General features: G+C 43.0%; 2 protein-coding genes across 14 annotated transcripts in view; one reads left to right on the forward strand and one right to left on the reverse strand.

Annotated features, from left to right (window-relative positions):
* The window catches only part of ARHGAP26 (Rho GTPase activating protein 26), a 752,092-nt gene that overhangs the window by 201,044 nt on the left and 533,431 nt on the right, over window positions 1–17,617 (forward strand). The gene's annotated exons all lie outside the window — the stretch shown is intronic.
* The window catches only part of FGF1 (fibroblast growth factor 1), a 91,925-nt gene continuing 87,580 nt past the window's right edge, over window positions 13,273–17,617 (reverse strand). For 12 of the 13 annotated variants that reach the window (XM_019739065.3, XM_019739061.3, XM_074313711.2 and 9 more), the window contains one exon: window positions 13,273–15,156. In XM_019739065.3, coding sequence (XP_019594624.1) covers window positions 14,962–15,156 — 195 coding nt within the window. In that variant the 3' untranslated portion in view covers window positions 13,273–14,961. The remainder of the gene's footprint in view (window positions 15,157–17,617) is intronic. The other variant, XM_019739069.3, reaches the window with a different exon arrangement.

Consider the following 17,617-nt stretch of genomic DNA (forward strand, 5'->3'; position numbering starts at 1 on the left):
TAATTTTCAACTGAGACTTCCATACCTAGCCAGACTATTAACCAAGTGTAAGGTTAGCATGAAGACATTTTCAGGCACAAAGACCATCTACCAAGGCACAAAGTAACTTTCCATTTACCATTTATAAAAATGCTACTGGAGGAAATATTACAAATTGGGGGCTAAATCAAGAATGAGGATTGCATGGAATCCTGGAAAAGCAGATTACACATATAGGAGAGATGTACAAGGAATCCCAGGAAACTCGTGGAGGGAAGCCATAGGGTGCTAGCTCTGCAGGAAGTCCTGAGAACAGCCTCACAGATTGAAGGGCTAGGAGGGACAACTCAATGAAAAATGTAATAAACAATGTGGTTGATTTTATTGAGAGGCTTTTTAGAATTTTTCAAAGTTTGGGACTGAATTAGTGATAAGTTGAAAATGGAGGAAGTGAAAACCAGACACTTGTATGAGAAAAGACATGCAATCATCCACATGGCTTCTAAGTAATTAATAGTTATATAATTTTACTAATGTAAGCATTGAGTCTTGAACCTAACCAGTGATGTGACTTTATAGGGAGGGTGGGAAAGGCACTAGGATGGAGTGGAATCTATGTATGTATATTGCTGCCTGGTGGATAAGGTAAAAAGCTAAATCCTTATCTTCCATAGCATGAAGCCAATAGATACTGTTTAATATTGAAGAAGAAATCAAGAAATGAAATATCAGCATGTTGTTTAGAAATACAAAGTTAAGTATTAGGAGAAATATCTAGGAGAAATGAAAGTGGTTGCCTCTGGAGAGCAGGACAAGAAAATGATGGGAAGGAAGACAGCTATTTTTTGTTATAAACCTTGTAGTACTATGTGACTTTTAAAACTATCTACCTGCATTAGTTTGACATAAGAAAGCTTTAAATTAAATATGAAAACTAATTTCAGAATTTTAAATACTCTTTGTAATGAATTAACTGTGACACATGTCCCAATGTATCATAATATCACCATGGTGGTCAAGTTCTAACTCTTCATCACCTACTTCAAGGGCAGGATATTCCATCTCCTAAATTTGCACGATCCAGTGCAGTAGCCATTAGCCACACATGGTTATTTAAATTTACATTAATTTAAATTAAATAAAATCCAAACTTTAATTCTTTAGCCACACTAGCCACATTTCTAAGTGATTAATAGCCACATTTGGGCAGTGGCTATGGTATTGGATAGCACAGGTATTATTATTTCTATTATTGCAGACAATTCTGTTGGACTGCACTGTCCTGAATCAGTCTCAGATTTATTTTCTCTTCCCAGCTCATTACCATTCTCTCAGAGGCAATATAGGGTAGTGGTTGAAGGTGTGGGCTCTGGAGTCACAGTACATGAGCTCACGTGTGGGCGTCATCACTTACTAGCTGTGTGACTTTGGAGACCTCACCTAACCTCTCGTTGCTTCAGTTTCTCCATCTTTAAAATGGGGATACTAATAATCACCTTCTAGGGGTTGTAAGGAAAGACTGATAATGTGTTTAAATGAAATGCTTAGCACTATGCCTGACCCTTGGTAAGCACTCAGTAAAGGTTACCTGTTGCAACTAGTGTCATCATCATCATCCTCATCCTCCTCATCCTCACGCTCCCCCGTATATCCCTCCAGCCACTTCTGAGCTCACATGCAGCCCTGATGGACAGTCCCCATACAAGCCGCCAGCTTCCCCTTCAAGAGCCTGCCTCTCTCTTTTTCTCTGCCTGAAGACTTCCTCGGGTGTTATAGGGGTTTGCTCAGTTTAGAGGTAGAGCAGCCCAGAAGCTCCAGGATTTACACCTCCAGTGGAAGCTCTCAAGCAGAGAAGGATGGCATCAATGTGTAAGTACCCCATTTCCCTTGTTGGGGCGATTTTGAGGTGTCTTCTCCACAATCCCTCAGAGCCCCACTTGTCTACGGCAGTGAACTGCTCACCCTTTGTTGGCCTCTCTCCTGTCCCCATCTCACTTTCCCTTCCTCACTTGTGCTTCTTGGGATCTCCTCCCAACCAGCACCCACATCAAGGTCTCAGGGTCTGTTTTGGGGGAACTCACACCAAGAAAATCACCACCACTACCATCCTCGTCAATTCACGTTCTTATCTCAAAACCAAGCTCTTACAGTAGCCTCCTGACTGTTTTTTCCATCTGTTCCTCCGGAGCCAGACCCATCTCCGTTTAAAATAAATGTTGTGGAGTTATGTATGACTTACCTGCTTGTTTTTGTCTTGCCCAAAGGCAGAGTTTTAGCTTAGTTCTCCAATAAAGAACCTTCATAAATTCCCCAGGGCTTATCTTACCAGCCTCACTCTTGTCTAGTTATGCTGCTTGTCATTCTTTGTACTTCTGTCCTAAAACATGTTGTTTCCTCTGATTGGAGGAATAATAGCAGTAATAGTTAATATTTATTGATCACTTACCCTGTATCAAGCAGTGTTCTATGCAATCTGTGCGGATGAGTTCATTTGATCCTCATAGTAACCTTATGAAGAAGATTGTAATAGTCTCCCTGTGGTAGAGATGTGGAAACCAGTGCTTAAGGAGGTCACATACTTAATAGTGTAGTTGGGTAACCCCAAGCTTGTGTCCTATATGTACTTGGCAGGAAAGTGGCATCACAATCACATAGTCAACTTACAAGAAACCAAGTTTACTCAGAAGAGAGAGGGAGGGAGAGAATGAGAGGGAGCGGAGAGAGATAACAGTAAATAGTGTGAGTAATCTGCCTGGATACTCCATGCTGATGTGCTCCCAGGGAGTGAAGGGGAGGCAGGAGTCTGTTGTCATCCATCTTCTGAGACTCCTGTACTGGTAACATCTTCCTGGTTGAGTGTGATTCACAATGCTCATATTACGCATGCCCCCCAAACGCATGCCAGTGACTTACTGAGGGATGGTATGTCCTTTCCTTGAGGGCTTTCCAGGATGGACTTTGACCCTGTGTGACTGACTCTCTCTCACCTCTGTGAGGTGAGACTCCATGGTCCTGCTTCATTCCCCCCACTTGCCCACCTGGTAGACACCTGCTCATCTCTTCTGACATAGGTCAAACATCACCTCTGGGAAGCGTTGCCTAACTCCCCTGGGAGGAAGCTTTCCTCTCACCTGTGCTCTAGCAGCACCCATGGGCATTGCGGCATTGCGGCATTTCATCAGTGCTCTCCTATGTTGCATTCTAACTATTCGTTTATATACCACTTTCCCCAGCTAACTTGTGTACTCTTGAACAGAGCCCCCTTTCCCCCCTTCATTCCCTGGGGCTCGGGTTATAATCCCTCCTCCATAGCAGGAATTCAGGAACTATCTTCTTTGTTTGGTTGTCAGGAAGGCAAGTCTCTGTGTCTTCTACAAAAAGGAATGAGATAAATTCAGAGTGGTTATCATATGGCATCATGTCTCTTTCAGAACCCAGAATACCGAAAATAATAATCTATACTATCTCTATTCGCTTTTTGTCTCTTTAGCTTCTGTTCTTTCTAGGAGGTCACTCTTTGACGGTGGGACTTTACGAAGCCAGTCCCGTGGGGTAATAATGGGCTATTGAGTTTTTCTCATTAGATCTGTGTAAACATGTTTACGTTATCTATTTCGTACCCAGATTAAGACATCTCCAGCCAGCCAAATCCCCTGCAAACCCTGAAACTGGCACCATCTCCGAAGAATTTCCAAGTTGCCTTTCTGTTTTTCTATCTTGTGAAGGATGTGGTTTTTGGTTGTGTGGTTCTTTTTAAGCCGCTTCATTTGTTTTTGGACTGACTAATAGCATAGCTACCCAAACTTGGACAGAAATGTAAACATTCAGAATTTCTGGAAGCACCGAAATAAGAAGCTAATGAGTTCATGATTTCCATATGAATGAGACTCAAATACACAATCACTGCTTCCTTGTTTTATCTCTCACCCTTGGCTACGCTGGCAAACCTTACTTTTCCTTTTGAATATAAGGGATTTGTTGGGAACAAAAAGCATTTTCCTATACTCCACCTGCTGGATGGAATGAATAAAAGCCTCAGGGAAAGATCTAAGTATTTAGCAAATATAACCGCAGCCCCCAAAGTTTCAAGTCTGGAATACATTTCACAGTCTCAGATTTGAACCCAAGCCAGAAACATGCATGCTGATACTGATTATTTGTGTCCTTTGGCAGAGGGTCTAGAAAAGTGTTATAATTCAGTTGTGTGGGGAGAGAGAATGATTATGTGTGTATAGCTTCCACCTGGTTCCCTACGGATACTGGAGAATGGAGTCCACCTAACTTGCCTCGTCCGTCACTGGCCTCTACCTTGCCGTCTGGCCTCAGTTCACACCCTGCCCCTCACCCCTTGCTCTCCACACTTGAATCTCACTGACATTGAGTGCCCTCTTGCCACAGGGCCTGAGCACATGCTGCTGCCTCTATCCAGAATGTTCTTCACAACCTCCTCTCCACCTCTTTATCTAGTCAACTCTTACTCTTCAGATATAAGCTCACTTCCTCAGGGAAGCCCTTGAATGAATTAAATCCTATTATATATTCTGAAGACAATGTAAGCACCCACCACACTTCTATTTTACATTTCTCTGTGTGATCCTTTGTGTAAATTGCTCCCTAAAGTGTAGTATATGTATATGGCACAGATAATGTGCAGGTGTTCATTTTTAAAAATTTAAAGTCGGGGCGGCTGGATGGCTCAGTTGGTTACAGACGGAGCTCTTAACAACAAAGTTGCCGGTTCAGTTCCTGCAATGGGATGGTGGGCTGCACCCCCTGCAACTAAGATTGAAAATGGCATCTGGACTTGGAGCTGAGCTGCGCCCTCCACAACTAGATTGAAGGACAACGACTTAGAGCTGATGGACCCTGGAGAAACACACTGTTCCCCAATATTCCCCAATTAAAAAAAAAGAATTATTATTTTTTTAAAAATATTAATATTGTATGAGGAAATTATTTTTAAACAATGTAAAGTTAGGTGTTTAATGTATATTAGAAAAAATATCTATATAGTGGTAGCCTTCATGAACATTTTTGCTTACAATGGGCTTGAAGTAGGTAAAACTGTGAATCTACTTTCCATAAGACATATGAATTATAAGTATCATGATCAGGCAGTGGGCATACAGGCAAGAATTTTGGAAGCAGTATGCAAACGACTGAAATTTTGGAAATAATATGTTCATATATTTCTCCTCACTAGAATGTAAGCTCCAGGAAAGAGCTTTTTGTGCACCATTGTACCTACCTGTCCTGGTGCCTATTTTGTCCAAAGGCTGGACAAGTGATTGGATGAATAATCCAATGACTCAGCAAGCATCCCTCTCAAGTGACATCAGGCCAGCCAGAGATCAGATGATAAGAAAGAAAGCTGAGATTTCGTCGGAGGATCATCCATGTGGGTTGCACACAGTGCAGACAGGTTGGAACTCTGCAGCCTTCGAACGTTCAGCTTCAGATGCCCAAAGACCATAGAGTCCCAAGGCTCTAGGGGAACTTTACAGTTACCCTGCTCAGAGCAGTGCCTCTCGCATCCTGGACAGGTGTCTTCACAGGCTATGTTCCGTGCGAAGCACGCTATGAGATGATGATTAGCGCACAGGAAGTTTATTAGAAATCTTGAGATCAACACCTGTGGAATGGAAGGAAGCAGGTTAGGGCAGAAGGAGAAGTTGAGGCAGTTTCAGTAGAGGCCTCCGCTGACTTGGTGAGAAATGCTGAAGCGGTAAAGATCCTTTAGAGCTGTGCAAAGTTGAGGCAAGGGGCCCGGCAATAATGCACCTATGCAGACCATCGCAGAGGGGCTGCCCTTGGGCAGGCAGCTCTCCTTACCAAGGCCATCCCTGAGGGGGCTCATGGCTAAGGCCTGTTGCAGGTGGCACTCTCAGAGCTGGGAGGGTCGTTTCGGAAGGGGGAGCTGGGTGCTGCATCACGGAGTTTACCACAGGTGTCCATCTAGGCTTTGTACGAAAATCTCCCAGGAGTGGCAGCTATCAATCACACCACCCGTGGATGTGCTCCAGCCATAGTTGGAATGGCTATAGTTGCTAGAAAAAAATCTTTATATTGAACCAAAACCACTGTTTGTCGAGTTCCAAGTACCTATACTCATTTTGACAACCAGAGCAAGAAAAACAAAATGACCTATGAACGATCTGAAGAAAGCTCTAATACCTCATTGTAAATCTTCTCTTAACGAAACATACCTAGTTTCTTCACCTGTTTTTTTTTTGGGGGGGGGGGGCTGGGAGAGGGGATATATGTTTTTCTGGTCCCTTACTATTTATGTTACCCTCTATATAACTTTTTTTTAAATTTATAAAACTTCATTTAATATGCAGCATCTAGAATTACATACTGTAGCCCAGATGTGGACTGACCAACTCAAACTACAATAGGGCAGTTACATCCCATAATCTGTGCCTCATAGAAGTAAGCTTGGAGTCAACCACGATTCTTAGATCTTTCGCAAAGGAATTGCTGTGAAGCAAGATCTCTCCAAATATGGTTTTGTGAAATTCATCATGGGGAACCTAAATGGAAACTCTGACTGATCTTATTTATTATACAATATGTATAATTATATTTATTATAAAAACAATACCAAATATTTATTTAATCCTTATCATGTGCCAGATATTGTGTTAAAGGTATTTACATTCCTCTGTCTCATTTGATGCTCCCAACAACTGTGTCAGGATGGGACTATTTATATTCTCATTTGATAGAGAAGAAAATGGAGGACAGATAAAGTAAGTTGCCCAAAGTTACAAAGTCAGTAAATGGAGGAGCCAGGGTTCCAATTCTGCCAGTCTGGCTCCAAAGCTGTCTTCTGTACATGTATATTACATTGATTTGGCTGGATTTAAATTAGGGAATGACTTAACAATATCTCAGGAGAGTACCTTGAACAGGCATGATGGTTTCCAGAGAAGCTCAGAGGGCTTAGAAAGACAGTAGCTTTTTTTTTTAAAGGGAACAAAGCCAAAATAAATAAATAGAATGGTCCTTTTATATAGTGACTTTCTCCACTACTATAATAAGCTTTTTAAGGGAAAGGGCATCTATTCATCTTTTAATACTGTGTCTAGAAGACCATCGAAATTATGGTCATGCCAGTTACCAATCTGTTGCCTATAATCCAAATGCATTCTTGTTTGCCTCGTTTGGGGATACGGGAGCTGGACCCTGTAAACATTTCTCCTTTGCCAGCTGATGCAACTTAAGGTTTGTCAGCAGAGGGCACTGGAGGGACACTGTGAGAGGAAGGGGCTTTTCTTTGGAGTTCCTGTGCTTTTCTTCTAGCTCCTATGGCACAGTGGCCACTGGGCACTTCTGCCGAAGAACTACTGGTCCACAAGCCCAGCAAGTTGCTTCCAGAGAGTTTCGCTGGCACTGCATTGGGAGGCTCCCAAAGCACCACAGTGAGGTCGTCCACTGTCCTGTGGGGAAACCACCGCCATCCCTTCTCCGAGGAAGTCTGCATGTCGTCCTTGAGAGGAGACCTGCTCTCAAGTTTGTTCCTCCCTTCAAGTGCTTTCCTCAGCCTTGGAGACAGCACCTTCTCCCTACATCTGTGGTTCCTATTCCTGAGAGGTCTCTTCACCCCTCATACTAGTTAATCCCCTTTCACTGGTTAACAGTTCTTGCCATTAAAACTTCCCCATGCAAATTATTGGTGTGTTTCTATCTCTTGATTGGACCCTGACTGACACAGTGGTAGACAATCAATGATTAATGAGTGGATGAGTTAGGGAATTGAGGAGAGAGGCTTCGTTTTTTCACCTTACTGCTGTTGTTTATTCTTGAGGGCTCGGTGGTTCGGGGTAGCCCTCTGCCCTATCAAACTCTTCTCAGATGTTCAAGTGGCTTGGGAGTGACACATTTTCAAGCAGTTTATGAAACACATCTCTCTTCTTCACTTCAATTCAATGTTGTATGACAGATACCAGTCGCACTAAGAATATAGAAACAAGTTTTTCTCTCATTTGCACAGCCGCCTTGGATTTGTGATTTTCTCTTGCATTACCAGAAAGAATCTGGCCAGTCCTAGAATTTATACCATTCCCAGGTCAGAATTAAGGTTGTGAATGCAGGTGTTCTGTTTTGAGAAAGCCATCGATTTTACTGTTCATTTCTGTAGGAAATTACTGAACTCTTAACAGAGTTGATATTCCCAGGTTATGAACAATCCTGTTTTTACAATCCACACAAAACAAGTTAGAATGTAACAGCATTCCTATAGCTTATTTTGGAGAAAAAGTTTGGGGCTAAGGTATGTCGTGCGGGAGACCCTGCTCGCTGCGCCATTTGTCACGCTGGAGACCCTGCTCGCTGCGCCATTTGTCGTGCAGGGAGTCAGGCGGGGTCTCTGCTCCCGCTCCCCACATAACGCAGGATATGGTGAGGCCAAAAAGGAACACCCACGGAGCCATAGGTAGGGGAGTCATACCACTATATTCTCTCTGGCGGCACTATACTCTCACTGGAGGCTGGATCCACACTGTCCGCAAACCGCCATCCGCGCTTGCCAGCCCAGCCGCCATCTTCTTGCTAGCCCCATTCTTCTCCTTTCTGCTAGCGTAGCCACAGCAGTTATATTAGTGGCCATTGGCTCACTGGTTACAGCTGATGGCCAACTAGCCACAGCTGATGGCCATGCGATCACAGTTGATGGCCATTTACTACCTGAGCCAGCACCTGTCTATGTGAGGCCGAGAGCCTGGAAACTACTTTCTGAGGCTCTGCTCCCACAGGTATATCAGTAAAATAATCTAAAATCTTGCTTTTATGTTTCTCTGGGTCAGACTGAAAATTTTTTTTTCCCTAAGGCAGGAAAACATGAAATATGAAAATCACAGTGAAGTGTGTTTCTGTGATGATTTGCACAAATTGCCTGCCTTCATTCACATCCCCAAACACAGCAGCCAAGTGAATCAATCCTGAAATTGAACACAGTTCCAAAATAGGGAACGTCCAACCCTTCATTAAGACTGATAGAAAAGCACAGGAAGGACACGGGGAGGTTTTGCTTGTTTATGTAATAAAACAGACACCAATGTTTGGCTGCTGAATGTGTAAATTTAACCTGTGTGACAGTGGGAAGCTAAGAGAAGGAAGCAATTTGGGAAACACCTCCTCCCCATATCACAGACATTTTCAAGACCCCAAAACGAGGTCCTACAATATATGCATTTTATAAAGCAAAGCCACGCTCTAGCTTCAGGCTGCATGTGACCAGGTTTCTCTTTTTAATTTTATAACTAGAGTGGAAAGCTCACAGTGTAGTGTGTCATGGTCAATATGTCAACCACAAAGTGGCTACAATGTTATGGAAAGATCCCAATAGTCATTTAGTAAATTTCCCTTGTAATTTGAGAGAATGTTAGATGAATAACTGGGGTCCAGCGAGTCCGATGTCAGATCCCCATGTCCCAGGCTCTGAGTTCTCTGGATTTTAGAGTAAATTTTATGTACAATGGCTAAGGAAGTTTCTTTCTGGGGGTGGAGGGCAGGTTTAGGGATGGAATAGGAAGGAGGGGGGTGCCACTTTTTATGAGCTATCATTTCAGTTTTAATGGTTGTCAAGTCCCTAGTAATTTTGAAATGAGAGCATACAAGGCCCACTACTTAAATCTTGGCCTTAAATCTTACATTGCACTACTGCTCCTGAAAATAATTTTTGTTAATTTGTGAAAGTGCAGTTGTGGGGGCAGAGCCCCAGAAAGTAGTTTCCAGGCTCTCGGCCTCACATAGACAGGTGCTGGCTCAGGTAGTAAGTGGCCATCCACTGTGATTGCATGGCCATCAGCTGTGGCTAGTTGGCTGTCAGCTGTAACCAGTGAGCCATTGGCCACTAATATAACTGCTGTGGCTAGGCTAGCAGAAAAGAATGGGGGCTAGCAAGAAGATGGTGGCTGAGCCTGCAAGCGGAGCAATGAGGGTTGAGAATTGTGTGGCTCCTGCTTCCTGTGTCTCTAACCCAGCCACCAGCGAAAGTATAGTGGTATGACTCCCCTACTTATGGCTCCGTGGGTGTTCCTTTTTGGCCTCACCATATCCTGCGTTCTTATGTGGGGAGCAGGAGCAGAGACCCCGCAGGCCTCCCCGCGTGACAAATGGCGCAGCGAGCAGGGTCTCCTGCACGACAGCAGTTGAGGGCATGGCTTTGACATACCATTATTTCCATACTCCTTGATATAACCACCCACAGTGCTAAGCGTGTAGGATTCCCCTCTCCTGCGTGCCCCATGGCAGATAGGGTATCACTCAAATAAAGATGAATAGTGATGACTTCATTTATGCTTAACTCTTTGTGGTCCAATTCGCCCACAAGAGGCCAATTCTCAGCCACCCTAATCCCCTCAAACACTTAAGACAGAGTTAGCTTTTCTTTAGTCGATTCAGAAAAGATGAGAACTTTTAAGTCCTTGTATCAGATGCATTCCAGTAGCAATGGCATTTATCTTGTGACTGAGTCATGGATGATAAACATTTTTTAGATAGAAAGGAAGGTAAATTCCAGAAAGTGATGGGGGCTGGGTTTCTAGCCTTTTCCTGGCTCAGTCTTATGTAGAAATGGATAGGAAGTAGGAATTCAGGGGGCAAGAGAGGAATGTGAACACTGTGGGCTTTAGGGAGGGAATGACCCAAAGTGATGAGAATTCCCAAGGCTCTGAGAGCAGAAATCCACTAAGACCAGCATTGGAGGCAAGAGTGGGTGCCTATGGGATCTGCATGGTTCCATTTATTCTACATGGTTAGTAGCAAACCAGCTGAAAGAATTCACCAAGCCCTCAGAACAGATGGTTTCTGGGTAACAGGATGTCCTCTTAGCTTTTTTCTTTAAGAACAAACTGTGTCTTTGAAAACACTAATGTCGTAATACAGGATTCTAATTGAGTCTTGTCTTTGGGAAGGAGAATGGTTGCTTTAAGCCAGTGTTTTCAAAGTTTGGTTGTGACCCATTAATGTCATGACCCAATTTAATTGATTTTGACCAGCATTATTTTTAGTGCAATGTAATAGAAAAATCTGAGTGCACCTCATATATATAGTGTTGTGATGTTTTTTGTTTCAGTTGTATATATGTACAAGAGTGTGTATGTGCTGGAAAATGTCATTCTTGTGTGGCTCAAGCTCCAAAAAGTAGCAAAATATTGCTGTAGACAAGTTGAGAGGGAAACAGAGGGATTGATTGTGGATTTAGCAGAGTGAGCAAACACTGCCCAACTGTTTTTTATTGGTGCACATACATGTGTGAGTATGGGTGTGTGTGCACGTGTAAATGCATGTGTGCGTGTGTGAGTGTGTGTATCATGTTTTTGATCTGATTCTGCCACGATGTCTAGGCAACAGTGTACTTTCTCCTAAGAGTAGGAAGTCATAAGATCCAGAAATTTATTTAAAGGGACGTTGCTTGATATGATAATTTAGAGACTATGATTTCGGAGCCTGTAGCCACACATCAAGACTCTTGAGATGCAAGAGATTCAACTCTTACCATTGACTTGAAATTGTAAATAAATCCTTGACGTTTCTTTCAGGTCACAGTATCTGTGTCTAAGCACAAGCTGGTCAACTCTACTACAGTATCATAATTTTGCATGATTTATACCAGGATGAAAAAGTGTCAACTGAGTTAGTTATGGTGCTTGGCTCTCCAGGGGGCAAATTTTCTGAAAGTATTTCCCTAATGGATCCCTAGAAAAGCACCAATACTGACTTAGGTTTCCAAACAAAATGAAAAATGTTGCTATCTTACCTTTTTCTATCAGTCTTTAAAGTCTCATATCTGGTGACAAGTGTAGCAGCCAGGCTGCAGGGATGCCGGGGGAGGTCCTTCCATAGAAAGATAAGACACCATGATGCTCAGAAACTCAGAGACATTATCACCCATTAGTGGAAAGTTTATTAATACTTGTAAAGTGCAAAAAAAAAAGAAAAAAAAAAAAAAGAAAGAGAAAGACAGTGATGTAAAATGACAGGCTCTTCTGCTTTGCAGCCCATTGGCATCATGTTCTACAAGGCTGAGGACTTGGGCTCCATCACCTCTGACACAAAGCAAGGACCTGGTCTTGAGTAGCACGTGATGCTCTGGCCAGTGTTTGTAAGTACACACTGTTGGCCATAGAAGGCTTTATCATCCCATCCAAGGAAACAGATCACCACCACCTCCACCAGCACATTGAAAACAATCAAAAGCATATATGTTCCTGATGCTTTGTACAGCGTGTCGGGCAGCTCATCATGGTTGGCCTGAAAATGAACCCATACGAGAGGCATGTGACAGGCAGATGGCTGCAAGACTTACTCGAGGAAGAGAGAGAGCAACGGGAATGTTCCATGTTTAAGGAACGACAGCATGTTTCAAATGGAGTGGGGAATTGCCAACCACTCCCTTCTTACCAGATCTGACAGGCTCTCTTCCTGATGTGAAAGTGGTCCCCCTGAGCTGACAGGGTTCTACAGTTGAAAACATTAGGTTTACCTTGCCACATCCTCTGACATTTTGATGGGGGTTTATCTTACGCTGGGGGTTGCTAATTCTTCCAAAACCTGGGTTTCTGAGACTTGCTGTTTATTCAGCAGGAACCTATGAAGTCAGTTTTTACTTGACTGAAAGAAATGAATCCATCGCATCTTTCATCATAAATCTAATGCCCTGGGAGAGAATACAGCAGCAAACCAGACAGACAAGGTTCTCCGGGGCCCCAATACCCAGTACAGTGCCTGACACACAGTGGGCACTGCATAAATATTCATTGCACAAACACACAAATGATGCCTGGGCTGAGGGTGTCACCGTCACAGTAGTGTTTCTTCTCTAGTGCTTTGGGTCTCGAAAACCACAGACTTCCATCTCATCTGCTAGCAACAGTATTGAAGCTTTCTTGGCCAATGTTATACTTGAATTTGATTCATGCATAAAAATTATGGACCATTGTAAATATCTTGGATTTCCTCTCTGGGTACCTTTTTCTGGCCAAATCTTCATAGTAAAGAGATATTAAGCCACACTGCACTATCCCCAACTTGCCTGCAAAGATTTACTAATATAAAATAGAATCACCTTATCCAAGTTACAAAAACAAACCTAGTTATGAATCGTTTTGTTGTAGAAACGCAGGATGGTATTATTCACCAGTGTTAACGTCGTTAAGTCCCTCAGTTGTACTGTGGCTTTGAACTTTCACAAATCGTCATTTTTCTTCCATTCTCAATATGACCGTTCGATTACTGAGGAATTGTTTTCCAATCAACAATCCCTTCAATTCCTTCTCAAACATAAGCTAACACTCATCAGTTTTTATCCACAATTGTCATGCCATTGCTTAAGAGGCCTCATTTTCAAAGAAAAATTTCTAACAGCACAGTGGAAAACAAAGACAAATCTAATTTTACAGGTAAATGGAGTATAAGTAGATAACTGAGTAGCTTATACATCGTATCTTATTATTCTCAGTGGCTGGATGCTAATCAGTTTAACTGCCTTTGAACTATATATTTTTAAATGTGACTAAAACATACAGACTCACAGTAAATTTAAATGGCTTATTAAAGGCCTTTACATGGCAACAGTATCATATGTCAAAGATGAATGGTGTTTCTAATTTGCTAGCCACTTGGGTCAAGTTTACTTTAAGCAGGAAGCATATTTATGCAAGTAATCGGAACACAAATGGTCTCTTGGGAAAAGCTGTTTGTGAGGGTTGAACATTTTTGAAGTATGTTTTTGTTTATCTTCTAAATGGGCATTTTATAGGCAATGGGCCAAAGCCCCTGAAATCCATGCTCCTTAATTAACACAGGCGTAAGTCTGCCGATGCTGCCTGAACACTACAGTGTTTTTAAGGGTGAGGAGCGAGAGGGTAGGAGTGGGGGTTGAGCCACCTTCCTTTGACTGACATTCTTCAGGACCTCTACTTAAAGGGTGGGGGTGGAGAGGGGCGGCAGCAGCATCTGCAGCTCCTAGGAGCTTGTTACAAACGTAAAAACTGTACCCCAGACCCACCGAACCAAAATCTACATTCAGCCGAGCTCCCTGCCTGATTTTTAAGCACTGACCTGGGACCCCAAAGCCTCTGCTTTCTGGGGGCCAAGCACACGTCAGGGCATGACATCTCTTTGTCTTTCCTTCTCATCGCTAGAATCATCCTCTGTAGGGAACAACAAACCTTCAGCCCTTGTTTTCCTTTCTTTTTCATCACTCCTGGACCCAAATGAGTTTACCAACAGTCCTTGCTTTTATCAAGAACCCACTTCTCATGCTGTCCACCTGGCATCATCCAAGGGTTTCCTGCTGCCGAATAACCTTGGGAAAGTCAAGGCATCGTAAGGACTCCCAAGGCTCTGCATTTATTCTGCGGCTGAGCCTCCCGGCCTTCATTTATTCTGCATTGAGATCCCATCCTCCTAAGCCAGAGCCAAATCTCCCCTTGCCACTTTAATCTTTTCTGTTCTTGAGAGGACATTTCTTCATCCCTGTTTCTACTCATGGAACGCTGCTTTCCTCTAACCAGGCTGTAGCTTCTCTGCTGATATTTGTGGGTATTGAAAGGATGAAAGGGGGACATGCCAGATGTTTGGGGGAACCGCGGATAGGGTTTTCTCAGGAGAGGGATTGCATGTAGTTACTAACGACCCACTTGGCAGCTCCCTGAACACACTTCTCTTGGCCCCACCTTTGCATTGGGAGGCTCAGCCTGCAGCAGGTGCCCGGAGGCAACTGGACCTCCAAACCAGACCCAGACTGGCAAGCCAGTTGGCCCCTAGAAGCAATTTGGTCCCTCTGTTCCAAACTGTGCTGGGGTAAAGGGCTCTGCAAGAAAGTGAACTGGGCATTTAGAAGCGCATTGCCTACAAATTCAGGCTCTGTGGACCAGGGGTTAGCGCAGCCAATGGTCAAGGGAACATCTGGCGTCAACCAGTGAGGACCCCTTCAGGCTCCTCGGGAGTGGGCCGCACCCAGAACAGGTTTCTTTAATCAGAGGAGACTGGCAGGGGGAGAAACAGGATTGCTTTCTGGCCATAGTGAGTCCGAGGGCCGCGCTTGCAGCTTCCATTCTTCTTGAGCCCAACGAACCAATTCTTTTCTGCGTGCTTCTTGGACGTGTAGGTGTTGTAATGGTTTTCCTCCAGCCTTTCCAGGAACAGACATTCCTCATTTGGTGTCTGCTAAAACGATACACCCCAAACAGAGTAGAACTATTAGTGAGTGGTTTTACATGGGGTTCCTCTGCTTACTCGCTGTGTGACCTTGGGCAAGTTACTGGGGCTCTCTGTGCCTCCGTTTCTTCTTCGGTGAAATTGGGATAATAATGGAGCTTATTTCTGAGGGTGGTAATGAGGACTTAGAACAGGACCCAGCCCATAATGAGCCTTCAACATACATTTGCTGTTACTGTTTGCAATTACCGTAGGCTCCCCTTCCATTTGTTGTCTGCAGGACCCTAGAGTCTCCCACTGGGAAGATCCTAAAGGACTATAAGCGCCCAAAGGACAGGGCTGGGCCTTTTGTCCCTGTAGAGGCCTGGCCCATAGGCATGACCATGAAAAATGTCCCAAAGAGGTAAAAGGAAGCTGTGATGTAGTGGGGGCTTTTAAGTTTGGAAGTGAAGAATAAATGAAAACCTACTAATAGTATTTTTCATCCTGGTGATTCTCCCCCACCCCCCATCCTGGAAATTTTCACTAGCATAAAATATATCCTGGAACTTAAAGTTCTTTTAAAACTGAAAATAGGTTTTGCTGCTTATAAAAAAGAATTGTACTTTTTAAAACTCATGACTTAAAAAAAAAAAAAAGAAGAAGAAAGCACCCCGAAGCTCACCCACCCAGATCCAGGCAACAGGGGATGAACACTGTCTTCCTTACATCGTTATGTACGTCCACGCGGAGATGTAAATAAAGCCACATAGACATAGACTTCTAATGCTATCAAAATGGCATGCTATATCTGCTATTTTAAAAATGGGCAATAAGCCTATGAAAACATTCAATTTTACTAGCAAGATGCAAATTAAAAATGATTTAACATATGTTGGCGATAATATCTGCAAAGAGCAAAAAGATTTACAAATCTTAGTATTGGCGAGAGTGTAGGAAACACGCACGCTTCATGCACTAGTGGTGAGATAAATTGGTGAAACCTTTCTGAGGATAGTTTGGTAATATGTATCAGAATTTTAACTGTGCATTACCTTTGACCCAGCAATTTCCCTTCTAGGAACTGACCCTTAGGAGATAGGTGAGCAAGTGTAAAACTGTATTTTCGAGCATGGTCTATGGATAGCATGGTAACAAACTGGAAGCAACCTTAATATTCATGCAAAGCTGATTGGTTAAGTGGATAGTGGTACATCCATATACAGTGGAATCCAAAGCAGCTGTAAATTTATTAAGCCAGAAAGATAGCTACAACATATTAAATAGGGTGGTTACTTTAAAAAAATGTACCAACAATTACTTTTTTGCCTGGAATTCATATGTTAGAGAGTGGGAGGAACCTCAGTTATTTGAACTTTCTATTTGTCAAGATTTTAGAATACATTTTTTATATTTGGACATAAAGCAGTTAGGTGTATTAAAATGCTTATGTTACATATTGACTTTGCTCCAGTTCCAAGTTATGTGGTCTCTATATGATCTCTTCATACACAGTGTTTGTTGGGTCCCTTTCTGGTGGTTTCCAATCCTATTGTTCATTGTTCTCTATTTGTTTGTCTATTAGACTGTAAGCCCTGCTGAAGGAAGATGGAATCGTGTCAGCTCTCTGTATACGCCTAGACATAGAACCTTGCAAATCATAGGTGCTTGCCAGCGAGGTGGTGAATTTAATTTGATTCTTGACATCATGTAAAGCACGCAATACTGTTATCTTTGATAAGTAAGGAGCTCTGTAACAGGAAGTATGCTGTTGCTTATTCATTTGTAGTCCAGTGCAGTGACAACTGGGTGAGACACTGGGTCATTTGACAACAAGATGGGACATACATGCAATATTTAATTGGATGACTGCTGCTCCTAAAGGAACTTATCCAGACAGTAGTGTTTGGTGCACATTGTCAGGGATGGGAGGAGGTCAGCAGTTTTGGACCTGTGTGGGTTGCCCACTCCCCTGTAAGGAGGGCTCACCCCATGACGCCCCTCAGTGGGCGTCAAGCCTGTGTTCTCTGACCAAGCTGAGCATGGCCATGTTTCCCGCCTGAGGTCTCTATTACACTACAGCAGGAGACACACACAGAATGACTGAGTCAGAGGTGAGTCAGCGGGCCAGATCGGAAGTGCTATGTCTGCCCCCCAACCAGGATTTGTCAGCTCTTGTTACCCATTTGGAGCATTGCCAAAGGCCTGGAGCTTAACAGTTGATTCATAACTATTGTATTAATTACTTTCTTTTTTTAATATTTAGCATGCTTACCCCCCAATTATATAGGTGACATCTACCCACAGTAGAAAATTTGGAAAATATAACAAGGCATTCACATATTATAAGATTAGCCATTTACTACCCCCATAGATAAGTACATTAATGTTTTAGTATATAGCCTTTCAAACTTATTTTTTAAATAAATATGTCTTTTCCACACGCACAGACACAAATCTGTATCAAGATGGATTGATACCTAAAATCGGT

The sequence above is a fragment of the Rhinolophus sinicus genome, chromosome 5 (genome assembly GCF_057876585.1).
Source record: "Rhinolophus sinicus isolate RSI-liver-muscle chromosome 5, RSI-T2T, whole genome shotgun sequence".
Classification (NCBI taxonomy): Eukaryota; Metazoa; Chordata; class Mammalia; order Chiroptera; family Rhinolophidae; genus Rhinolophus; species Rhinolophus sinicus.